This window comes from Hemicordylus capensis, chromosome 6, assembly GCF_027244095.1.
Source record: "Hemicordylus capensis ecotype Gifberg chromosome 6, rHemCap1.1.pri, whole genome shotgun sequence".
NCBI classification, from domain to species: Eukaryota; Metazoa; Chordata; class Lepidosauria; order Squamata; family Cordylidae; genus Hemicordylus; species Hemicordylus capensis.
The window spans coordinates 132,184,689-132,204,916 of record NC_069662.1 but is presented as its reverse complement, the minus strand read 5'-3'; the positions used below and the strand labels follow the sequence as shown (position 1 = coordinate 132,204,916).

Below are 20,228 nucleotides of genomic sequence, written 5' to 3'. Positions count from 1 at the left end.
CAGTGTGTTTTGATGAGAATGAAAGAGCTACACCTTCAGAGGGGGCCTATACCGAAGCAAGCAACCAGACCAAGCACCCTGATGACTGGATTATGCTTCCTGATCTCAGAGGAATTGAGGAGGAGGAGACAGCAGATCCAGAACCAACCACACTCGACACAGAGACCCCCAGCGATCCACCAGACGCACCTGAGGTAATGGAAGAGAACACAGAGGGTGAGGTGAGGCGATCAATGCGCTCAAACAGAGGTGTACCAGCTCCGAGGCTGTCCTACCTCGCAAGAACGGCGGAACAACTAGAACCTTCATTATGGGAGGAAATATCCCGGCTACCACAATCAGAAGATTATGATGAAACCTTTGAACCAGTGGTTAAGCATACCACAGTAAAGACTCTGTTAAGTATTGCTGCTAGCAAAGGAATGTATGTTGAACACCTAGACGTGAAAACTGCATTCTTGCATGCTGCCAGAGCATGGAACATAAAACTGAATGATATGCTGCTTCAAGCAAACTTCAAAAGAAGCAACGCGGATCCCTGTCTATACACGAGATGCATAGATGGCAAGTAGACTTACATTTTGGTGTATGTTGATGATTTGATTCTTGCCTATGAAAATCCAGATGACAGCAAGGAAATAATGCATCATCTGAACAGAGAAGTGGAAGTCAAGCAACTTGGCAACATTGCACACTATTTGGGCATTCAAGAACAAAGAGAGAAAGATGGAAGTTTCCTGATCAACCAAGAACAGAAAATCAAAGACTTGATAAACTTGCTCAGACTGGAAAATGCAAATCCTACACCAACTCCAATGGAAGTGAACTACATAAAGCAAGAAGATCAAACTGAGCCACTATCTGACAACCATAGATATTGTGAAGCATTGGGTAAGCTTTTATATATTAACACTCACTAGGCCAGATATTAGTACAGCAGTTGTCTTACTTTGCAGAAAGACTGCATCACCAACAGTCAAGGATTGGAATGCAATTAAAAGACTTGTTAGGTACCTAAAGAGTACTGCACACTTTAAGCTCAAGTTGCCAGCTAACAGTCAACCAAAACTAGAAGCATATGTAGATGCAGACTGGGGTGGAGATATAACAGATAGGAAATCCACCAGTGGATACATAATTTTCTATGGAGATGGAGCGATAAGCTGGTCAAGCAGAAAGCAAGACATAGTAGCATCATCAACCACTGAAGCGGAATATGTATCAGCTGCACAGGGCTGTCACGAGATACAATGGCTGTGTCAACTACTGAAGGACCTAGGTACAGAGGTACCACAGCCCATACCAGTGTATGAAGACAACCAAAGCTGCATTCAACTCTCCAAACAAGAAGATGTAAAGAGGAGTACCAAACATATTGATATGAAGTACCATGTAGTGAGAAGTCTGCAGAAAGATGGACTAATCAAGCTGATCTACTGCCCGACAAATGAAATGCTTGCAGACATACTCACTAAGCCACTACCAAGACCCTGCTTTGAAAAGCTGAGAGAGAAAATGAATCTTGTGAGCTGAGTCACGAGACATCGAGAGGGGGTGTTGGAAAGTTAAAGGACTTTGCGCTGTCTCTTTGCCTCAGACAGTGGAGGACAGACTAGTAAGTCAGAGGGCTAGAGGGTCAAGACATTTGTCATCCCTTCTCCACTGCTCTGATGCTATCCCTTTGAAATGTAGATTGCTAATCTTAGGGGATTCAACTTCCTTCCTTCTCTCTCTCTTCTTACCTGGCCGTCTACCTTGCAACATGGCAAGTTTCTCTCCCTGCACCATATGTGCAGAGAGGATGCAGAATCCATCTGCATCCAGATAGATAGATAGATTAGAGATCCTAAATCCTCACTTTCCTATCTAGAATGGAGTTCCTTAATAAATGCCTTTCATATTGATTTGAAACTATGAATTGGCTCCAAGTTACTTTACTCTCAGGATACACGCATGCTTAACTAAACTAAACCGCTGTGTCATGCCTCTGTGCACTCTGCTATAATGAGAAAGGAATTCTCTCACCACAGAGAATATCCAACACCGGTAAGGGGAGGCAGCACTGGTGCAACAGACTTGTGGCAGTGCTGCCTCCCCTGGCACACCCATAACCAGTGTTCCCTGTAACCAAGAATCCCAGATGTGTTTGACTAAAACTCCCAGCATCCCCAGCTGCAATGGTCTTTGGCTTGGGTTGCTGGGAGTTGAAGTCAACATCATCTGGATTTTCCTGTTACAGGGAACACTGCCTATAACCCTCTTGGGGGCTAGCCATGGACCTTCAGGATGGTGCCCAGCATGGCTAATCCCTGATGGGAGGGAAGCTGCCATGGTGCCCATGGAATCCCGGTTCCATACTATGGGCAACATTCCCTTAAAAATAAAGAAAAGCAGCCCTCCCCTGCCCTATATATTTTTAAAAACAGCCCTAAAACTGTCCACCTAAATTAAAGTCCAGATCTGCTTATTAAAGGTAACTGCATGGGCAAAGGGTAGGTGAAACACAGGTGTTCCATCTATTCTGGGCAGTTTCTTCATTTTTCCATAGCCTTATCTGAAGGAGGCCTTCTGTCATTATAGGGCTTCCAGCTAACAGAAGGCAATCAGAAACTTCTGCTTGGTGCCAAGAAGTTACAAGTCACCCTCCATGATTTATTTTTTTCTACTTGCTCTCTCTTGTTCCTTCAAATCAGCGAATACCCACGACAGATATTATACATATTCCAACTACTCACAATAGATAGTTGGCATGATTTTGTCACTCTCCATGGCACTGATGGGATTGGATGCTACACAGCTGTAGTTCCCAATGGCTTCTTTGACAACTGGGACAATTGACATTGTGTCTTTGTTTGCAGAGAAGGAGTAGTTAGTGCTGGCTTCAATGGGCTTTCCATTTTTCATCCACTGGTAAGCCACCCGTGTGCCACTTCCCACAGTACACTTCAAAGTAATGTTCCCCCTGTATTCTGCAACTCCAAAAGAGGGTTCAGTGTATATTGTTGGCTTTACAACAGGGACTGCAATAGAAAAGATGTGAGAAGTTATGACCAAGATATTCTTGTTCTTTCAATAGAGCTGGTCATCTGCAGTTCATTGAGCTGTGCATGGAACATAGGAGGCTGCCAACATACCAAGCCAGACCATTCTTCCATCTAGCTCAACATTGTCTACACTCGGCAACATTTCAGACAGGAGTCTTTCCCAGCCCTACCTGGAGATGCCAGGGATTGAACATAGGACCTTCTGCATGCAAGCAGTTGCTCCACTGCTGAGCTATGGCCCCATTCCCTAAGGGGAATATCTTTCAATAGACAGCGCTCACATGTAGTCACCTATCCAAATGCAAACTAAGGCAAATCCTACTTAGGAAAGGGGATAGTTTGTACTTGCTGCCACAGGATCAGCTCTCTACTGTTCCATCAGAAAAAAATATATAAGGGGAGAGTAGTACTAACTCAAGATAGCAAAGAAAAATACCACCCAATGAATAAAGCGTGAACAAAAATACAAAGAACAATTGTAACCAATATAAATGTCAAATATCACTTCATTAAGCTTCATCACGATTGTATTATATAATTGTTTATGTAAACAATTATATAATACAATCATGATAAACTTCACAGCTACTAAATATACATCATTTCTCTCTGGTGTGTGGAATTCTTTGTTGCTTCCTCCAAATGCATTTCTCCAATTTCTCCAAAGGAGTGTGAATTATTTCCCAAAATTCTTAAATTCCTCCAGGGGAGTTTGATAATTGTTCATGTACTTCTGATGAAGCTTACTGTGAAATGAGGATATATCGCGAAACCTTGTCAATGAAGTGATTACTGAAGTGATACTGGACATTTATATTGGTTACATTGTTGTTGTTTTTTTAATTTGTTCACGCTTTATTCATTGGGTGGTATTTTTCTTTGGTATTTTTTTTCTACTGGTCCATAGCTGCCAAAGAAAAGGTTAGCACAGTCAGCTTTGGCATTATACATCACTTTCGTGGTAGGGATGAGAGTTAAAACTAGAAGTTGTCTTGTTTTGGTCTAGTATGAGGAAACCTGTGAGCAGCCCTGAATGTTGGCTACAAAGATCCAGCATAAGCAAGCACATTTGTTGACCCTTCTAGTCCTATAATTACATTCAACATAGGTTCAGTCTGTATACCGTATATGTATGAACAGATCTGTACACATGTACAGTTATTAACAGATTATCTTCAGTGCATGTACAGTTGTAAACTTCCTATCTGCAGCCTATATTTGAAGGGGGCAGTACTCAAATTAACTTTAATGACTCTACAGTCATTCACAAAAAAAGAGAGAGAAAATGCAGACCTGTTATGGACACTTATACACACATAGAACATAATGTCTGAATAGGACTTCTTTCTTATGTGGTTCCTGATCCAGTAAGAGATTTTTTGCAAGCAACATTACTTTAATGCATGATTCCCCTTGTGGGACTCAATCTAGATCTTTCCAATTACCCTGATGAAATTTTAACTTGTCCATTTTGGAAGCCATTTTGGCCCTGGTGATTTACAGTAACAGAGAATGCTCTATATTCAAGATTCTAAAAAATGATGGAAAAGGAAATATTCTAATGATGAATGATAACAGAGTTTAATAAACTAAAGCTGTCTTATATTAAGAGAAATTAGCAATGTCCTGTAAAAGGCTATGTTGATGTTTTGGTAAAATATACAAATGTGTTTAAATTTGATCTATGTATTGCTTAAAAGCTAAAATACTTTGTTGATTTAGTTAAAAAAAAACTTCAGAAACTTGATAGCTCTTGCTGGTTTATACTGTCTGCAATTTCTATGCAAAACTAAGACTAGAATTAAGAAGGTGCTAATCTAGTATGTGCATTTGATATTACAGATTGAGTATCCCTTATCCGAACTGCTTGGGACCAGAAGTGTTCCGGATTTTGGACTTTTCCAGATTTTGGAATATTTGCATACTTGTACTGAGATATCTTGGGCATGGAATCCAAGTCTAAACACGAAAGGTTACTGCACACTGTATTTTATTTTTTAAGATTTTATTTAAAGTAAAAAAAACAAATAAGCATTGGATTTATGATAACTACAGGTAGCTGTAAATGTAATGAAAACTAATTGTGAGAAAATTTTCAACGCAATGATGTTTCCGGATTTTGGAGCATTTTGGGTTTTAGATGTCCGGATTAGGGATACTCAACCTGTATTTATTTATTTAGCATATTTTTATACTGCCCACAACCTGCGTCTCTGGGTGGTTTACAGTTAAAAACATTTAAACATCAATTAAACAGTTAAGATCATTTAAACATTAAAAACATTAACATTAAAATCATTTTAAACCCAACATTAAAATATTAGAACTATACATCTAATATTATAAATCATAATTAATATTATGATGCTGTTATATTATAACCATGAAATAACTGTCACTGAGTCTTTGTCTACTAGGCACCTTTTAAAAGTGATGATTCTCTTTGTTCAACAGGGGGAGAGCAACTGGCTCTATCCATCCCCAGCACAGCATCTCTCCAGTGGCTGTTGCTGCTGGTGTCTATCTTGTGTTTCCTTTTTAGACTGTGAGCCCTTTGGGAGCAGGGATCCATTTTATTTATTTATTTATATCTATGTAATCCTCTTTGGGAACATCTGTTGAAGTTAAAGCCATATATACATATTCATCATATTCACACATGCAGAATGAAGTGAGAATGAGATGATAGAGCCATGAGATGGCGGAATGAACTGTAAACTACTACGCAAGACTGCAAATGGGAAGGTGGGGGGTGTCACATTTTTGAATGCACCCTACATAGAAAACTGCCTGCAAATAAATGAATGAATGAATGAATACAAACGTCAAAATATAGGCTGAACTAGAATTGTTTCCACTGATGTGCTACCAATTTAAAGAAGAAGAAAAAAACTTGCAGGAGGGTTTTTTTTGTATGTGAGAAACATTAAAAACTGACATCCCCCACTAGGAGTTGAAGTGCTATAGTTTGCTCTATCATCTTCAGAATGGATTCTGCTACATACATGTGCAGGCCAGGCCAGGCCCTTAGCCAGTGTAAGGTGGGGGTGGGGGTGTAGGGGTATAGAAAAAAAATGGGGTGGTGGCAGCTATGGGTCTGGCCCAGGTCTGAAGTTATTTCCACAAAGAAAATAGGTATGATTCAAATCTGTTGCTAGAATGAACATTAACTAGTAATTTCATCAAAGTGGAACATTAGATTAGATTAATCTTACTTACCATCAGAAGTAACTCGAATCTGTTCACTCTTTGATATTGTCCCATTTCCATGGATATTGATCTTGACAATATAATTGCCTTCATCACTAATATGTAAAGCTTTTATCAGCAGGGATGCATTTGGAGGCCTCAGTGTAAATTTGTCCTTATATTCTAAGTCTGGAATTACTGTCTGATTTACAGAGATAAGCAGATACTTGAGGGTTGTTTGTGGCTTCTCAAACATCCATATTATCTGGATGTCAGTAACTGTGATGTTGAAATCATAGTCAACGGGGAGATTGAGTGGCTGTCCTTCAATGCCATGGATTGTATGTGATGGTACTGTCAACTTCAATGCAGAAGACATACCTGCAGGGAGAAGTAGCCGTAAACATTGCAAACATGAAATCTGAAATGCAAATAAGTGGAGAACAGTGGTTGTTTGAGGCTCTATTGTAATAGCATTAAAAAAAAAAATTCAGGGACTACCCTTAAGTATATAAAATTCTCTTAGACATACCTGTTGCTAATCCCATGTGTGACAGCTCTCACGAGAGTTCCACAGGCAAGGGGAGGAGGAGAGGAAAGTGACAACGGAGAAGTTAATGTGAATGGCCAGGCTGGTGGGCAGGGAGAGAAAGCGGCGGCCAGGCCAGGTGGCTGGTTGGGTGGGGAGGGAAGAGAGAAAGTGGCACCCAGGCTGGCAAGCAGGGGGGGGGGAAGCAACGGGGGGGGGAGAAAGTGGCAGCCAGGCCAGCCAGTGGGGTGATGGTGAGAAAGCAACAGCCATGCTGGCCAGTGGAGGAGGTGGGAGAGAAAGAGGGAGGGGGGCGAGAAAAAGGGAGAACTAGAGGTGCAGATGCTCTGAGCCTGGGCCAGCCAGTTTTAAATAGTTTTTTAATCTCCTTCCCTTTGTTACCATTTCCTACTCTAATTCTAGCCCTCTGCCTTACTTTTTTCATAAAGAAATGTATTTCAGATTTTTAAAAGCTATGCCGTTTCATTTCATTAAACACAGGAGGTTCGTTAAAAAGACATTTCAAAAATAATATTTTGTAAAATACATAGGAAAGAGAAAAATGGCACTCTATAGCCTACAGTTGCAAGAATGCAGATGGAACATTAACAATAATGAGTATAAATTATCGTATAATCCATCATTTCTAACCACTTTTATCGGCATCGCTGACTGAAATTGTCTACTTACAGCCAAAGAAGAAAATGAAAGCCACTTCAGGGAGAAAATGCATTCTGTGTAATTATCATGTTTTCTGCAGGAAACAGAAAGACCTAGCTTTTGAGAAACTGAACAACTGAGTATGGCTAAAACAAAATAGAAGATGGAGCATGCCTACGCTGATAGACACATGCACCAATATGAAAACCTTAATCTCCCAGCTACTTTATACATGAATATGTAACCAATTCAATTATTACACAATAGAGGGTTAGATTGCTCCTACTGCATGAGCAGCACACAAGCAGAACCTCTTTTTGGGTCAGCAAATCCAAGAAATGTATTTAAGCCGGGCCTGGCATCCATGGTTGAAATCAGTAGCTGGTGGTCCTCCAAGGCTTCCCAACATGCTTTTCACTGCCAGTAGATTGGAAAACCTTATTATACCAGCAGCTCTGATTGGCCACAAAGGAGCAGGAGGTAGACCTAGGCTTGCTGAAGCAGCTCCAACTACAGGATCATAGAGTGTGCTTTGCAGAGTGGTATATCTATGGACGGCAGCCTCTGTAGCGACGGCTCCAAGCCTGTTGAGTCCCAATGTCTGGATAGAAGAGGTAAGTGGATCCATGTGACCAGAAAAGCAAGGTAGGAAAGATATCCTCTTCTCTTACTTTGATTAAGAGGAGGGTACAAACGCCAGGCTACCCTGTTTTGAGCAACCTAGGTTGGAGAGATTTTCATGAGTTCACACAGTCTTGCAAACCAGGTTACCCTGATTCTAATGATTGTGTGAAAGGCCTAGTGCCTGACATGTTGTGCAAGGCAATGTGGTAGATTCTAAAGTGCCTGTGCTGCTGTATTTGTTGAAAGAAACACTTGTGGTGTTGTAGAACAGGATTCATCTGTTACTACTACAAACTGAGCAATAGCACTTCCCAAGTGCTATGTCCATTGGAAATAATGGCCGTAGTGCTGCAGAAGTGTTATTGCACAATTTGAAGTAGTAGTGGATAAGCCCTGTTCCGCAACACCATGGGTGCTGGTTTAGATGCTCGCAGCAGTGCGGGTGGTTCAGAACCAACTGTGTTGCCTTGAATAACATGTCAACACAATATATAGTTGTATTTACTACATTTTCAGACACACATCTCCCCTCTGCACATTAAAGTGTTTGCTATGGAGACATGCAATAGACAATTGGGAACTTGTGTTTTTGGTGATATGTGAAGCAACCCTCAGCTGAGACCAAAAAGAGTAATGCTAGAAAGAAGAATGGAAATACACTGAGAATGAATCATGGCCAGCAATCATGGATGAGATGTGCCTGATCTGCCGATCAGGAATTATAGCAATTGTCATACACCCAAGCTAAAAGTAATGACAGGGGTGTGTTTAATATTTAGATAAAACCAATATTTAGATAAAACCATATGGCTATGCTCGAGAAGCATTAACTGATGCTATAAGATTCATTAGCCTGTGAGAAAAATCAGGTGACTCCTTCTCTTTCCCCCTCCCTCTCTCTTTGCTCATTATCTCTCTGCCAGTCACGGAACAGAATGTTATCTGGTTAAGGAATTTAACAGCTGGGGAACAGAAAAGGTCTTTTTCTGTGTTTGATTGTAAACTGATGATGGTGTGTATGCTGAAATGTTTTTAATTGATTTGTACCAACCTTTGTGGAACTTTTGTGCAATAAAAAGTCTTTGTGAAGAGAAACTGGAGTGTTAATATGCACATTGCATCGCCAGTATATCAACTTTAGATATAGATATTTAATATTTAAACATAATTTGCATGAATGTAGCACATCCATACATTAAATTAAAAATAAGAGTAATAGTGCTATTTTAAGCACTAAGAATACCTGTAGTTTTAAAAATAAAAATAAAATGATTCTGCTCTGTAAATACTACTCTAAGCATATTCACCTTCCCTTGTTTGCAAGGAAGTTAGGGTTTTGTAAGACTTTCATTAGGAATTACCTACAGCTCAGGTCTTGTAGCTAATCTGTCTTGACTAGGCAGAGATTTTCAAAGTTTTTAATACTGAAAATTAGCAGTTGAACACCATATCTTTAACTGCAATTCTCATTTTGAGAAAATGCCAGTTACAGTGACACAAAAAAGAGCCAGATATAGAATGTTAAACATAATGCTACTGTTTTGTTGTCAGTCAGATTGGGTGCCCTTATTGTGTAAGGATGATCTAAAAGCATTTAAATTTAGATTAAATAAATAAATAAATAAATAAAATTTCTTTTTTCACTCTGGTGGTCTGATTCGAAGTTAGTTCCTTCACAAAACTAACAATGTGGTGTATGTTTTCATTACATGGCAAGGGACCAGTGCCATGAATAGAGATGGGAAACACAGTAATCACACGTGAAAGTGCAACATCATGAGCATACATGCATGCATAAATGTACGTCTAGTGGGGCTCCAGCATTTTGAGCTAGCCATACATTCAGCACTGCTGCTTATGGGGTTGTAGTGGGCAGCCAGCCAGCACTGATAGAGTTAACTGAAAAAAAAGAAGTTGACCTTGATTGGACTGGAGACCCTAGGTCATGACCCAATCTGTTAACCAGTTGGGCAGGGCTAAGGGGCTCCTGGGAAGAAGAAGGGGTGTGCCCAGGTGAGGAAGGAGCAATGGAGACTTGCCAAATCCTTGCAGGACTTGCGTTTTGCAAATCTCTGGGGATCAGGGATTGCAGGGAGTTGGTCTCACCTCTAAGTCCAGGAGGCTTTACAGACAGGGCTTCTACCCCAAATCTCCTCCGGGAGAGAGTGTGTGTGTTCACACACTAGCCAAACTTACCCCAAAGTCCCTTCGAGATCCTTGGACCCACTCCACACACAAATCGGACTTTGTCTTGCGAGTTCTAGCTTATCTTGAGGTATTTCCTGGTTTTTAAAATGCTGGTTTTAAGTACCTTTTTCTGAAAATGCCAGAGCAAATAGGGAGAGGCACTGACATAGAATCATTAGCATGATAAGAGGGATACTCTTTTTACAAATGCAGACGTAGCTCTTTAGTACCACCCCCCGCCCCCCCCCCGGCTAGAATGAAAACACTATGTGAACTTGCATCAAAACAAAACCCGAGAGCAGAGGGGAAGCGCTCCTTCCCTCAATGCCGCAAGTCTGATTCGAAGTGTCTTCACTCAACATTTACCCCACAGCATGAAGCCATGTCCGAATAACTCCCTGGTGAGGTCCAAGGAAAGGAAGCCAAGGCATCTGGCTTCGGAAGCTTAGAATTAGGAGCAAGTGTATTAGTAAGACTTGTGTTAGAAGTTATTTTCTTTTGTGTGTGTTGCTAAGTATCTGCTTGTAACTACCGATCTCCAACCCTAATCTAGGAACTGATTACTTTAAGTGCCGCCTGAGAACATCTGGGCATTTTGAAAAACACCTCGTAACCACTAAGCTAATATTATTTGCAACAGTTATGCGTGAAATCCTGAACTTTTTCTTAAAATAATAATAAATAGATTACTTTGTTTTTGCAAGCCCTCTCAGAGTGTCTGACTGACTCTGGGAGAGGAGGAGGGAAGCCTCTAGTCCACATGCCCTCAAACAGGATAGCAAAACCTGCTACTTCTCCACTTAAGCATATATAAATGGCACCACATTTTTATATTTGCTTGCTAGAACAGTAAAGGGACAGGAAGTTTTAGCATTCCTATTCCTGTCAGAGGTAACTCTGTTAACCAAGGAGCTCTTGGTGGCAGCGAGACAACTACCAGAGATTCTTCTTTTCTTTTTAATTAATTCTAAACCCAGTCAGCTCGCCAGGTAACAGGGAGGGGTGACTCAGCGATAATTCCTCCCACAGGATCTGGCTGGTGGGTCTGTTTCCTACAGGGGTAACCAACTCTAAGCAAATAGGACAGAGCATCATTGAAAATACGATGAATATTTATATACAGATTCTCAACAAAAGTTCCCAAAGCGGTTTACACAGATATAAATAAATAAATACAAATAAATAAAAGGGATCTGTCATTGAGATAGATTCCCCCAAACACACACCCCAATTCTGTGCCCTAGTCATACTGTGTTCATGCTCTGCAAATGGCACCTATCACATGGAAACGAGAAAAGTATTTATTTATTACATTTTCATACTGCTCTCCTTCCAAGAAACTCAGGGCAACACAAATAATCCTCACATTTTATCCTCACAACAACCCTGTAAGGTAGGTCAGGCTGAGAGAGAGTGACTGATTCAAGGTCACCCAGTGAGTTTCATGGCTGAGTGGAGATTTTGAATCTAAGTGTATCGACTTAATCTGACACTCTAACCCAGTGGTTCCCAATCTGGGAGCCTCCAGATGTTGCTAAACTACAACTCCCATCAGCCCCAGCTACAATTTATTGTGGTTGGGGATGATGGGAGCTGTAGTTCAGTAACATCTGGAGGCTCCAGGTTTGGGAGTGCTCTAACCACTACACCACGCTGACTCTCAGGACATTGTGTCAATGCAAGTTTTTTCTCCTTCCATAGTGTCATTCTCTTAGCTGTGGAAGAAATTAACATAGTGGTATAAGAGAGAGAGAGAACAGCCACATGCTTCTTGGCCACACCCATCACAGTAAGATTTGTAGGTAGGTACTCTTTGTGTGTGTGTGTGTGTGTGAGAGAGAGATACCTGCTTCTTGTGAAGTAGATAATACAGGAGCTGTGTTTTATGGGACATGCACATTTACAACCATAACATAAGGTTTTGCGTAGCACCTCATGTTTTTTAAACCTGTCCTGGTTACAGCCATGAAATACATCCAAGCAACGAATGATTAAAAAGGAACCCTTTTGTTTTCACTGTCAGGAAGGGTGAAGTTGCCTCCAGGGGGTGTAATGTTGTTTTCTCTTAAAATGGTCTGATGATTTATTCAGATGTAATCGTACTGGAAGAACTTGCAAGGCCAGAAGGAAATGGGAATTAGGGAAGTTGCTGATGTAAAACAAAGCGCTCTTGTTTTGTCTATTACAGAGGAAGCCACCTTATACTGAGTCAGACCATTGGCCCATCTAACTCAGCATTGTCTACCCCGACTGGTAGTGACTTCTCCAAGGTTTCAGGCAGAGTCTCTCTCAGCCCTATCTTGGAGATACTAGGAAGGGAACTTGGAACCTTTTTCATGCAAACTGGCAGGTGCTTTTCTCAGAGTGGTCCCATCTCCTGAGGGGAATATCTTAACAGTGCTCACACTTGTCTCCTATTCAAATGCAAACCAGGGTGGATCCTGCTTAGCAAAGGGGACAATTCATTCTTGCTACCACAAGACCAGCTTTCTTCCTATTCACTCACTCACTCACTCTATATACCACCCTTCCTAAAGTGGTTCAGGGCAGTTTACATTAAAATAAAAAACACAGCATATAACAATTAAAAACAAACATTGAAACCAGATTAAAATTAAAATTAATTATTAAAAGCCAAGCTAAAAAGGTTGATCTTTAATGCTCTCCTGAAAGGCTCCAAGGAAGTTAATCCTCCTATAGCCACAGGGAGCATACCACCAACCCAAGGGTGGTCTCTCTGGGATACCCCAGAAACCAAACTGGCTGCCGTATTTTGAACTAACTGAAGTTAATGTGAATGGCCAGGCTGGCAGTTTCTGAACTATGTACAAAGACACATAGAGCACATTGCAGTAGTCCAGCCTGGAGGAGGTTACCAGCTGGTGTACCACTGTTTTCAGGTCATTCTCCTCAAGGAATGGGCGGAGTTGTTGAATCAATGGTAGCTGGTAAAAAGAGCTCCTGGCCACAGCCTCAACCCGAGACACCAGGGTGAGTCCCGGGTCCAAGATCATTCCCAAGCTATGAACCTGTTTTTTTCTGGGGGAGTGTAACCTTGTCCAGAACAGGAAGTTCTATCTTCTATCCCATCTTGCAGATTATGACCAGGGGCAGATTAAGCCTTTTGCTGCCGGTAGGTGACCAAGGATTTTCCACCCCCACCGCAGCGAGGAGGGAAGGGGTGGCGAGGATGAAGCTCCCCCTTTAATTTTAAATGCTGCTGCAGTGGCTGCAAGAAGCAGGGGATGAGAGGCAAGTCCCCCCTTCTACACTGAAATGCCGGCAGAATGGGGCGGCTAGCTGCAGCAGAGACTGGGAGGGCTGTGGTGGAGGGAGGCAGTTCCCTCATTTTACCTTAAAGCAGCTTCTGCTGCTGCGTGGAGGAATGAACAGTTGACTGGAACAGAGTGGGAGAACTCCTTCCAGCTCCCTCTCTCCCTCTTAAATGAGTGTATGTCTGGAAGCAGCCCGTTTTTGGACCCGTTTCTAGGTGTAAAAGGTAAAGTGTGCCGTCAAGTCAATTTCAACTCCTAGCGCCCACAGAGCTCTGTGGTTGTCTTTGGTAGACTACAGGAGGGGTTTACCATTGCCATCTCCCGCGCAGGATGAGATGCTGCCTTTCAGCACCTCCCGATATTGCTGCTGCCCAATATAGGTGTTTTCCATAGTCTGGGAAACATACCAGCAGGGATTCGAACCGGCAACCTTCTGTTTGTTAGTCAAGCATTTCCCTGCTGTGCCACTGTAGTCCAACAACATTTGTGGGCTCAAGTTTGAGAACCCCTGTTTTAGGGTAACATGGTTAGATTTTTTGTGGCTCCTGCATAATATGTTCAGACTAACCTTGCGAATAGCTAGGAAGCTATGCTGGGAAGAAGGGTAAAAATCTTAACCTAATAATAAAAATAAGAATGTTTTGATTTACCTAGCGTCTTGCACATTCTAGTTTTCATGATGTATTTCTGATGAACATGCCAATTTGTGGCATCTTGCCACTGTAGATTTTTGTACCCTACACCTGCTCAGGATCTCTGGTAGGAGAAGCATCTGTGGGAGTGCCTGCCACCTCTTTTGCTGCTGTCACCTTCCCTCAGGTTTTTCTTTGTTTTGTTGTGGAGAATGGCGAGGTGGAAAAGGAGGACATAGTGATGGGAGGTACTCCCATAGAGTGTCTTTTCCCACCAGGGATTCTGGGAGCTGAGTCCCAGGTTCCTGGAGGAAAAAGGGACACCACAATTAAGGACCAACAAAAGGAAGTACTTTTTTACACAATGCATAATCAACTTGTGGGATTTTCTGCCACAAGATGTCGTGACAGCCAACAACCTGGATTGCTTTAAGAGCGGTTTGGATAAATTATGGAGGAGAGTCTATCAGTGGCTACTAGTCTGAGGGCTATAGGACACCTCCAGCTTCAGAGGTATGATGCCTCTGAATACCAGTTGCAGGGGAGTAACAGCAGGAGAGAAGGCATGTCATCAGCTCTTGCCTGTGGACTTCCCAGTGGCACCAGGTAGGCCAATGTGTGAAAGGACACTGGACTAGATGGGCTTTGGGCCTGATCCAGCAGGGCTGTTGTTATATCCTCAGTTATAATTCTATTCTTGAAATATTAACATAGGCACTTCCTTATTGGTTCATTGTTAAAGGAATAAACTAGATGTTGTCAGCTCAGATCTAAAGTCTTACAAGATTATTTGAACATGCATAGGAGCTTGATTTAAGAAGTTCATTTCTTGGAAGTTTATCTTAATTGCGAGTGCTATTGTTTAGGAAACTTCAGTGATGATGATATGGACCACATCAGAGCTAGACACCAGATGTCAAAGTGGGACAGAGACTAGCCTTAAAAGTAAGTAGCTTCTATCCCAAAATGAAATGTTGGTAGATTTCTTAAACATGGCCACATGTGTTACCCCTCACTTAAGAAGGCTGCTTTTTCCTTGCTGCAACACTCCTTCTGGCTGAGAAGAGGGGACATCTGTGTTGCTCTATAGGGTTCTTCTATGCACTAAGAGGTTTTCTATGTGCATCTTCTGCAAATCTGGTGTTGAACAGCGTTTATAACAACAGCATGAAAGAGGAGCTCACCATCCCCATTTTGAATCTCAGCTCAGCTATGTACTCACTGGCTAGTATAACTCCGTAATCTTCACTATTTTTCACGCAGAGGCCAGTCTAATAATGTGGTAGCCACTTCCCAGTGTGCTGATCTTCACACATTACTGTGCTTTTGTCGGTGCCGAGGGCCCTTTAAGAGAAGCAGAGTCCTCCTTGAGCTCTAGCAGGAAAGTAATGGGAAGGGCTAGACTTCCCAGCACCCTGTGCACACCTTCCAAGATGGTGCAGGGTCTCAAAAGAACTCTGTTTCCCTTTTAAAAGGCCCTCCCAGGAGTGGGCAAAGTGCAGCAGTGCATGGTGGGAACGGTGGCCTCCACATGGTGCCAAAGGGATTGTGTAGAGCAGTGGTTGCCAACCTGGCGTCCTCCAGATGTTGCTTAAATACAACTCCCCTAATCCTCAGCTATAATAAATTGTAGCTGGGGATGGTGGGAGTTGTAGTTCAGCAATAACCAGAAGCCCCAGGTTGGGAACTACTGGTGTAGAGTATTCAGCTTCAGATGAATCTTTGCACAGGCCCAATAAATAATTAGTCAGGGAGCCACACTTTGGGTTGACTGGAGCCACCACTGCCCCCCTGGCCTTACAATAAAGAACACTGGGGTAAAACAAGCCACCATTTATCAGACTCAGCCCCATTCTATCTGCAATACAGGGATCATAACACCGGCTTACCTTTATAGGGGCATTATAAAGGGCACGCCATAAGAGCTTAGGGAAAGACATGTGCTCCCTTTTGTTTCACACACATTATTATATCAACTTAAGAGACCTCATCAAGAACTCTTGATTAATCAGCCAAGCATTTTAAAAACCGAGTTTAAAGACCAACAAACTTCTGAAATGCGATGATAACTACATTGTGAGCTTCCTAAACAAACCTCACACTTCCTTAGTTCCAATGATCTCTTGAGGTTAGTCTCTCGGCATTGAATATAAACAGCCCAGGTTTTACCAAAGTGACCTCCAAGTGGAGCGGAGGCTGTATTTTGCTTCTATATCTGTCTTTAAGTATTGGTAAGCACAACACCACCTTTGTTGACTGGAAACATCCAGCAGCTTTTGTTTAAATACAAACATTGACAACATAATTTGGGTGTAATGCATAAACCAAGACCTCTATGGTAATATTTCCTTTTTATTTATTTTAAGGTCTTTCAGCACATGCCACAGTATCATGCTGAAATCCCCTGCTAACTGAACAAAGAGGCAACATTTTAAAGTGGTGATTCTATTTATTTAGCAGGGAGAGAGCAACTGGCCCTATCCATCCCCAGCACAGCATCCCTCCAGTGGCTGTTGCTGCTGGTGTCTATCTTATGTTTCTTTTTTAGCTTGTGAGCCCTTTGAGGACAGGGAACCATTTTATTTGTTTGTTTGTTTCTATGTAAACTGCTTTGGGAACTTTTGTTGAAAAGTGGTTTATAAATGTTTGTCGTATTTGTCGTATTCGTATCCTGAAATCAGCTTTAATTCTCCTTTATTATATACCTTTATGTTGATTTAAATCCAAGCCGAGTAGGGTATAATGCCATCACATTTGAATGCTACTGTCATTTTACTCTCATCTTGCACAAGAATACCACACTGTACGTAGAGTAACCACAGTGGCACACCAAACCAGCACAGCACCAGGAGTTTATAGTGCCAGGAATTAACTCACGCAATACCGGCCTCTGGATATTAAAACATCTGCTATGAAAGCGCTGCTGAATTAAAATGACCCTGTCTAATTCACACCCTGTCTAATTCACACCGTCATAAACTCAAGATTAGACTACATGCACTGAAGGGGAGGCTAATGGCAACTGCTTAGAAACTCTGCTTCCTGGCACTGGCGCAACTGCATGTCTATATTTAGCATTCTGAGCACAATTCAAGATTCCGATTCCAACTTTTGCACCAAGATACTTCTTCTGTATCTCATCGATTCTCAAAGAGTGGCTCGCAGCTTCTTTCCACCACTACACCATCTGATCTGCACACTGGGTTCAAGGGATTTGATATAATTCTTGTGCTCCTAAACATACCATTTGAATTCAGGGTGAATGACCTTGCATGCATTGCTGAAAATTAGCTGGGACAGCATTTGCCAAGGGATAAGGCATCATCCTGGGACTGAGGGGTTCAGAGGGCAAGGAGCCTTGGCACATCAGAAGTATGCAAGGCTCAGTTTAGTGCAACCCTGGGTAAAGACATAAACCACAGAATGGGCACACATGGCATATTATTTAGCTATGCTGCAAGTATGGCTTTGTGGCTGAAAGGTGCATACTAGCAAATAAAATGCTGGTTTGTCAGTTTTGTCCTGTGCCATTTGCTTTCTCTGAATGGACCAAGTTAACAAAGAATCCTACACCGAGGTGTCTGAGATGAGGGGAGGCTGTGCTGCTTGAAGTGAGAGGAATAGGTTTACTCCCCCCTCTGGTCTGTGGAATCTTTGGATTTGGATTAAGGAGTGATCTTCTTCTACCTTTGAGCCTCTTCCTGTCTTAGGCACTTGACCATGAGGTGCTAAGTTGACATACTAAATTTTGACTCTCAAATCTAATTTTTAACTTATTTTAAATGAGTTTTTAAATTGTTTTGTATTGTATTTTGTATTTTTTTTCTTATTTGGTCTGTTATGATTTAATGTGTTGTGTGTTTTTATTTCATGTTTTAATGCTGTGTTGTGAGCAGCCCAGGGAACAGTTTGGTATGGGGTGGCTAACAAATACAGTTTATTATTATTACTACTAAGTGTTCATTTAGCTACTATGCATGTGTGTCCTTTCAGCCGTGAAGCCAGAAGTAAGCTGCTGCGAGTTTTTATAGTATTTCTGTCTTCACCCTTTTTGGAGACCTGGAGACAGATTGAGGGGTACTTTGTCTGCTGGTGTGTCGTCAATCCTCTGCACATCAAACAATTGAAAAAACTGAACCTCTGAGCGCTGAGCTAATACCAAGGTGTTTTGTGAATGTTGCTAAAGAGGGATACAATGAGGAATAGACATCAATGTAGCTAAAAGTAGATTTTACGTTCATGCCAATTTAGTCCAAAAGTGATTGAAGCCAACTGAATACCATCAGAAATTGCTCTCACACATTGATTATTCTGAGGTATATACAGTAGGTATTGATATTGGAGTTCCATGTATGGTGATCACTGTATCTATTGTACATAGTAGCTGGCCCCCACATATAAGAGCCAGCTTGGCACCCCAAAGTAATAAAATTTCATTCCATGGCAGGTTTATAATAGAAAGACAAGGGGAGGTATCACCCCTGCTAATTGGGTAAAGGGGTACCTTTTAAAAAATGGTTTTGAGTTCCTTTGCGACAGAAGGGAATTTTCTCATTTTATCAAGCACCGGGAACTTTTTTTCTGCTCAAAAGTGGTATATAAATACTACTACTACTGTACTACTACTACTACTAAATGTATAAAATCAGTATGTCAATGGTGACATACCTCTATGGTAAGTTTGTCAGTGGGCTTCCTCCAATGCCCAGCTAATCACAGTGTATAAAATAAGTACATGGAACATGATTTTTTTCTCATGTAGAAGGACTGAAAATTTCAAAAGGTTCATCCTTAATCCTTATAAGATATGCTACCAATGGGAAAACTTATACATCTCACTGAAGATCTTATTGCTCTCTGTGGTGCTTTATGGGAAACAACTTCATTATAAAACTCCTATTATTTTCATTTAGAAGAAGGGTCATCTTAGAATATTGTGTTATTCAGGCAAGACTAAGACATTCATTTGCACAATTAACTTTCTAAGTTGCAAGAACATTCATACTACTATTTTAACCCTGCATTATACATTAATATACATAATTAAATGACTAAAGATACTAAAGTTGTCCCACATTTTGTGATAAGCAAAACACCAACTCTACCCACTGCATTTACTATATTGATTTCCTCCCACTTTTTCTGTCCACAAAGTTTCTCAAGTTAAAGCATCTCAACAACCTAGTAGCTGAAGGAAATATCAGAAAAGCACAATAAGGCACCCAGTATCTTACCTAAAAGAAGAACATAGATTTTGCATTGCAAGTCATAAAATGTGGTGCTAAAGGGCTCCATGAAAGCATCCTTTCCCAGGCAAATAATACTCCCTTCTTTCTGGTGTGCAGTCAGAGCTTGGGCCAGCAGCTGTGGGTTTATTTGCTAGGGAAATCAGCAGTGAGTTAACAGCCCCTACCCTGTCTTGCCTTAGATGATTTGAATATGTGTATACAAAAGACACAGGGAGTGGGAACACCTGTTGGATTAGTATTCAACATCTTCATTGCCTATGACCCTATCATAATTCTCTGCTCCAGTATATGCACAGCAAATATAGAGCATGATAAATGGGGCGTACAGTATGAATCACTCAGCACTGATAAAAAATAAATGAGCCTAGAGCATATACAGGTTAGATTCACCTTAATACAGTATACAGTTAAACCGCTACACAGAAAAACACAACATTGAGTTATACATGATCACAGAGTTAGACATGGAAAAGGTTTTTTAGTTAATTCATTTTATAAATGGCAGGACACCATTATTCCCTATAATAAGTCTGTCATTTTTAAAAAGCCACATAAATTTAATATAAAACAAATATTTCTCTTTAACAAATGTTGGTTTAATTTCAATACTGGCTCCAAGATTTTGGGAGCTCTTAGAAATAGTCCACGTAACCTGGTGTGGTGGTGGGCTGAAAAGTGAAAATACCCTCATGTTGCTTCTGACCTTCTCACATATTCAGTACAAAGTGAAAACAGTGGTCCTGTTGATAGATCCTTTAGTTGTCTTGGGGCCTTGGCAAATGATCAACTGTGCCATCCCCTGAAACTGGCCCTAGAGCCAGTGTGGTGTAGTGGTTAGA

The 20,228-nt window shown here is 41.3% G+C and overlaps 1 protein-coding gene across 1 annotated transcript in view; it reads right to left on the bottom strand.

The window, feature by feature from the left end:
• Positions 1–19,543, bottom strand: part of HEPACAM2 (HEPACAM family member 2) — a 62,679-nt gene extending 43,136 nt beyond the window's left edge. Inside the window, exons 1-3 of the mRNA XM_053258817.1 lie at positions 19,375–19,543; positions 6,264–6,614; positions 2,736–3,020 (exon numbers count right to left, since the gene is read on the bottom strand). Coding sequence (XP_053114792.1) covers positions 2,736–3,020; positions 6,264–6,614; positions 19,375–19,435 — 697 coding nt within the window. The 5' untranslated portion in view covers positions 19,436–19,543. The remainder of the gene's footprint in view (positions 1–2,735; positions 3,021–6,263; positions 6,615–19,374) is intronic.
• Between the last annotated feature and the right edge of the window lie 685 nt (positions 19,544–20,228).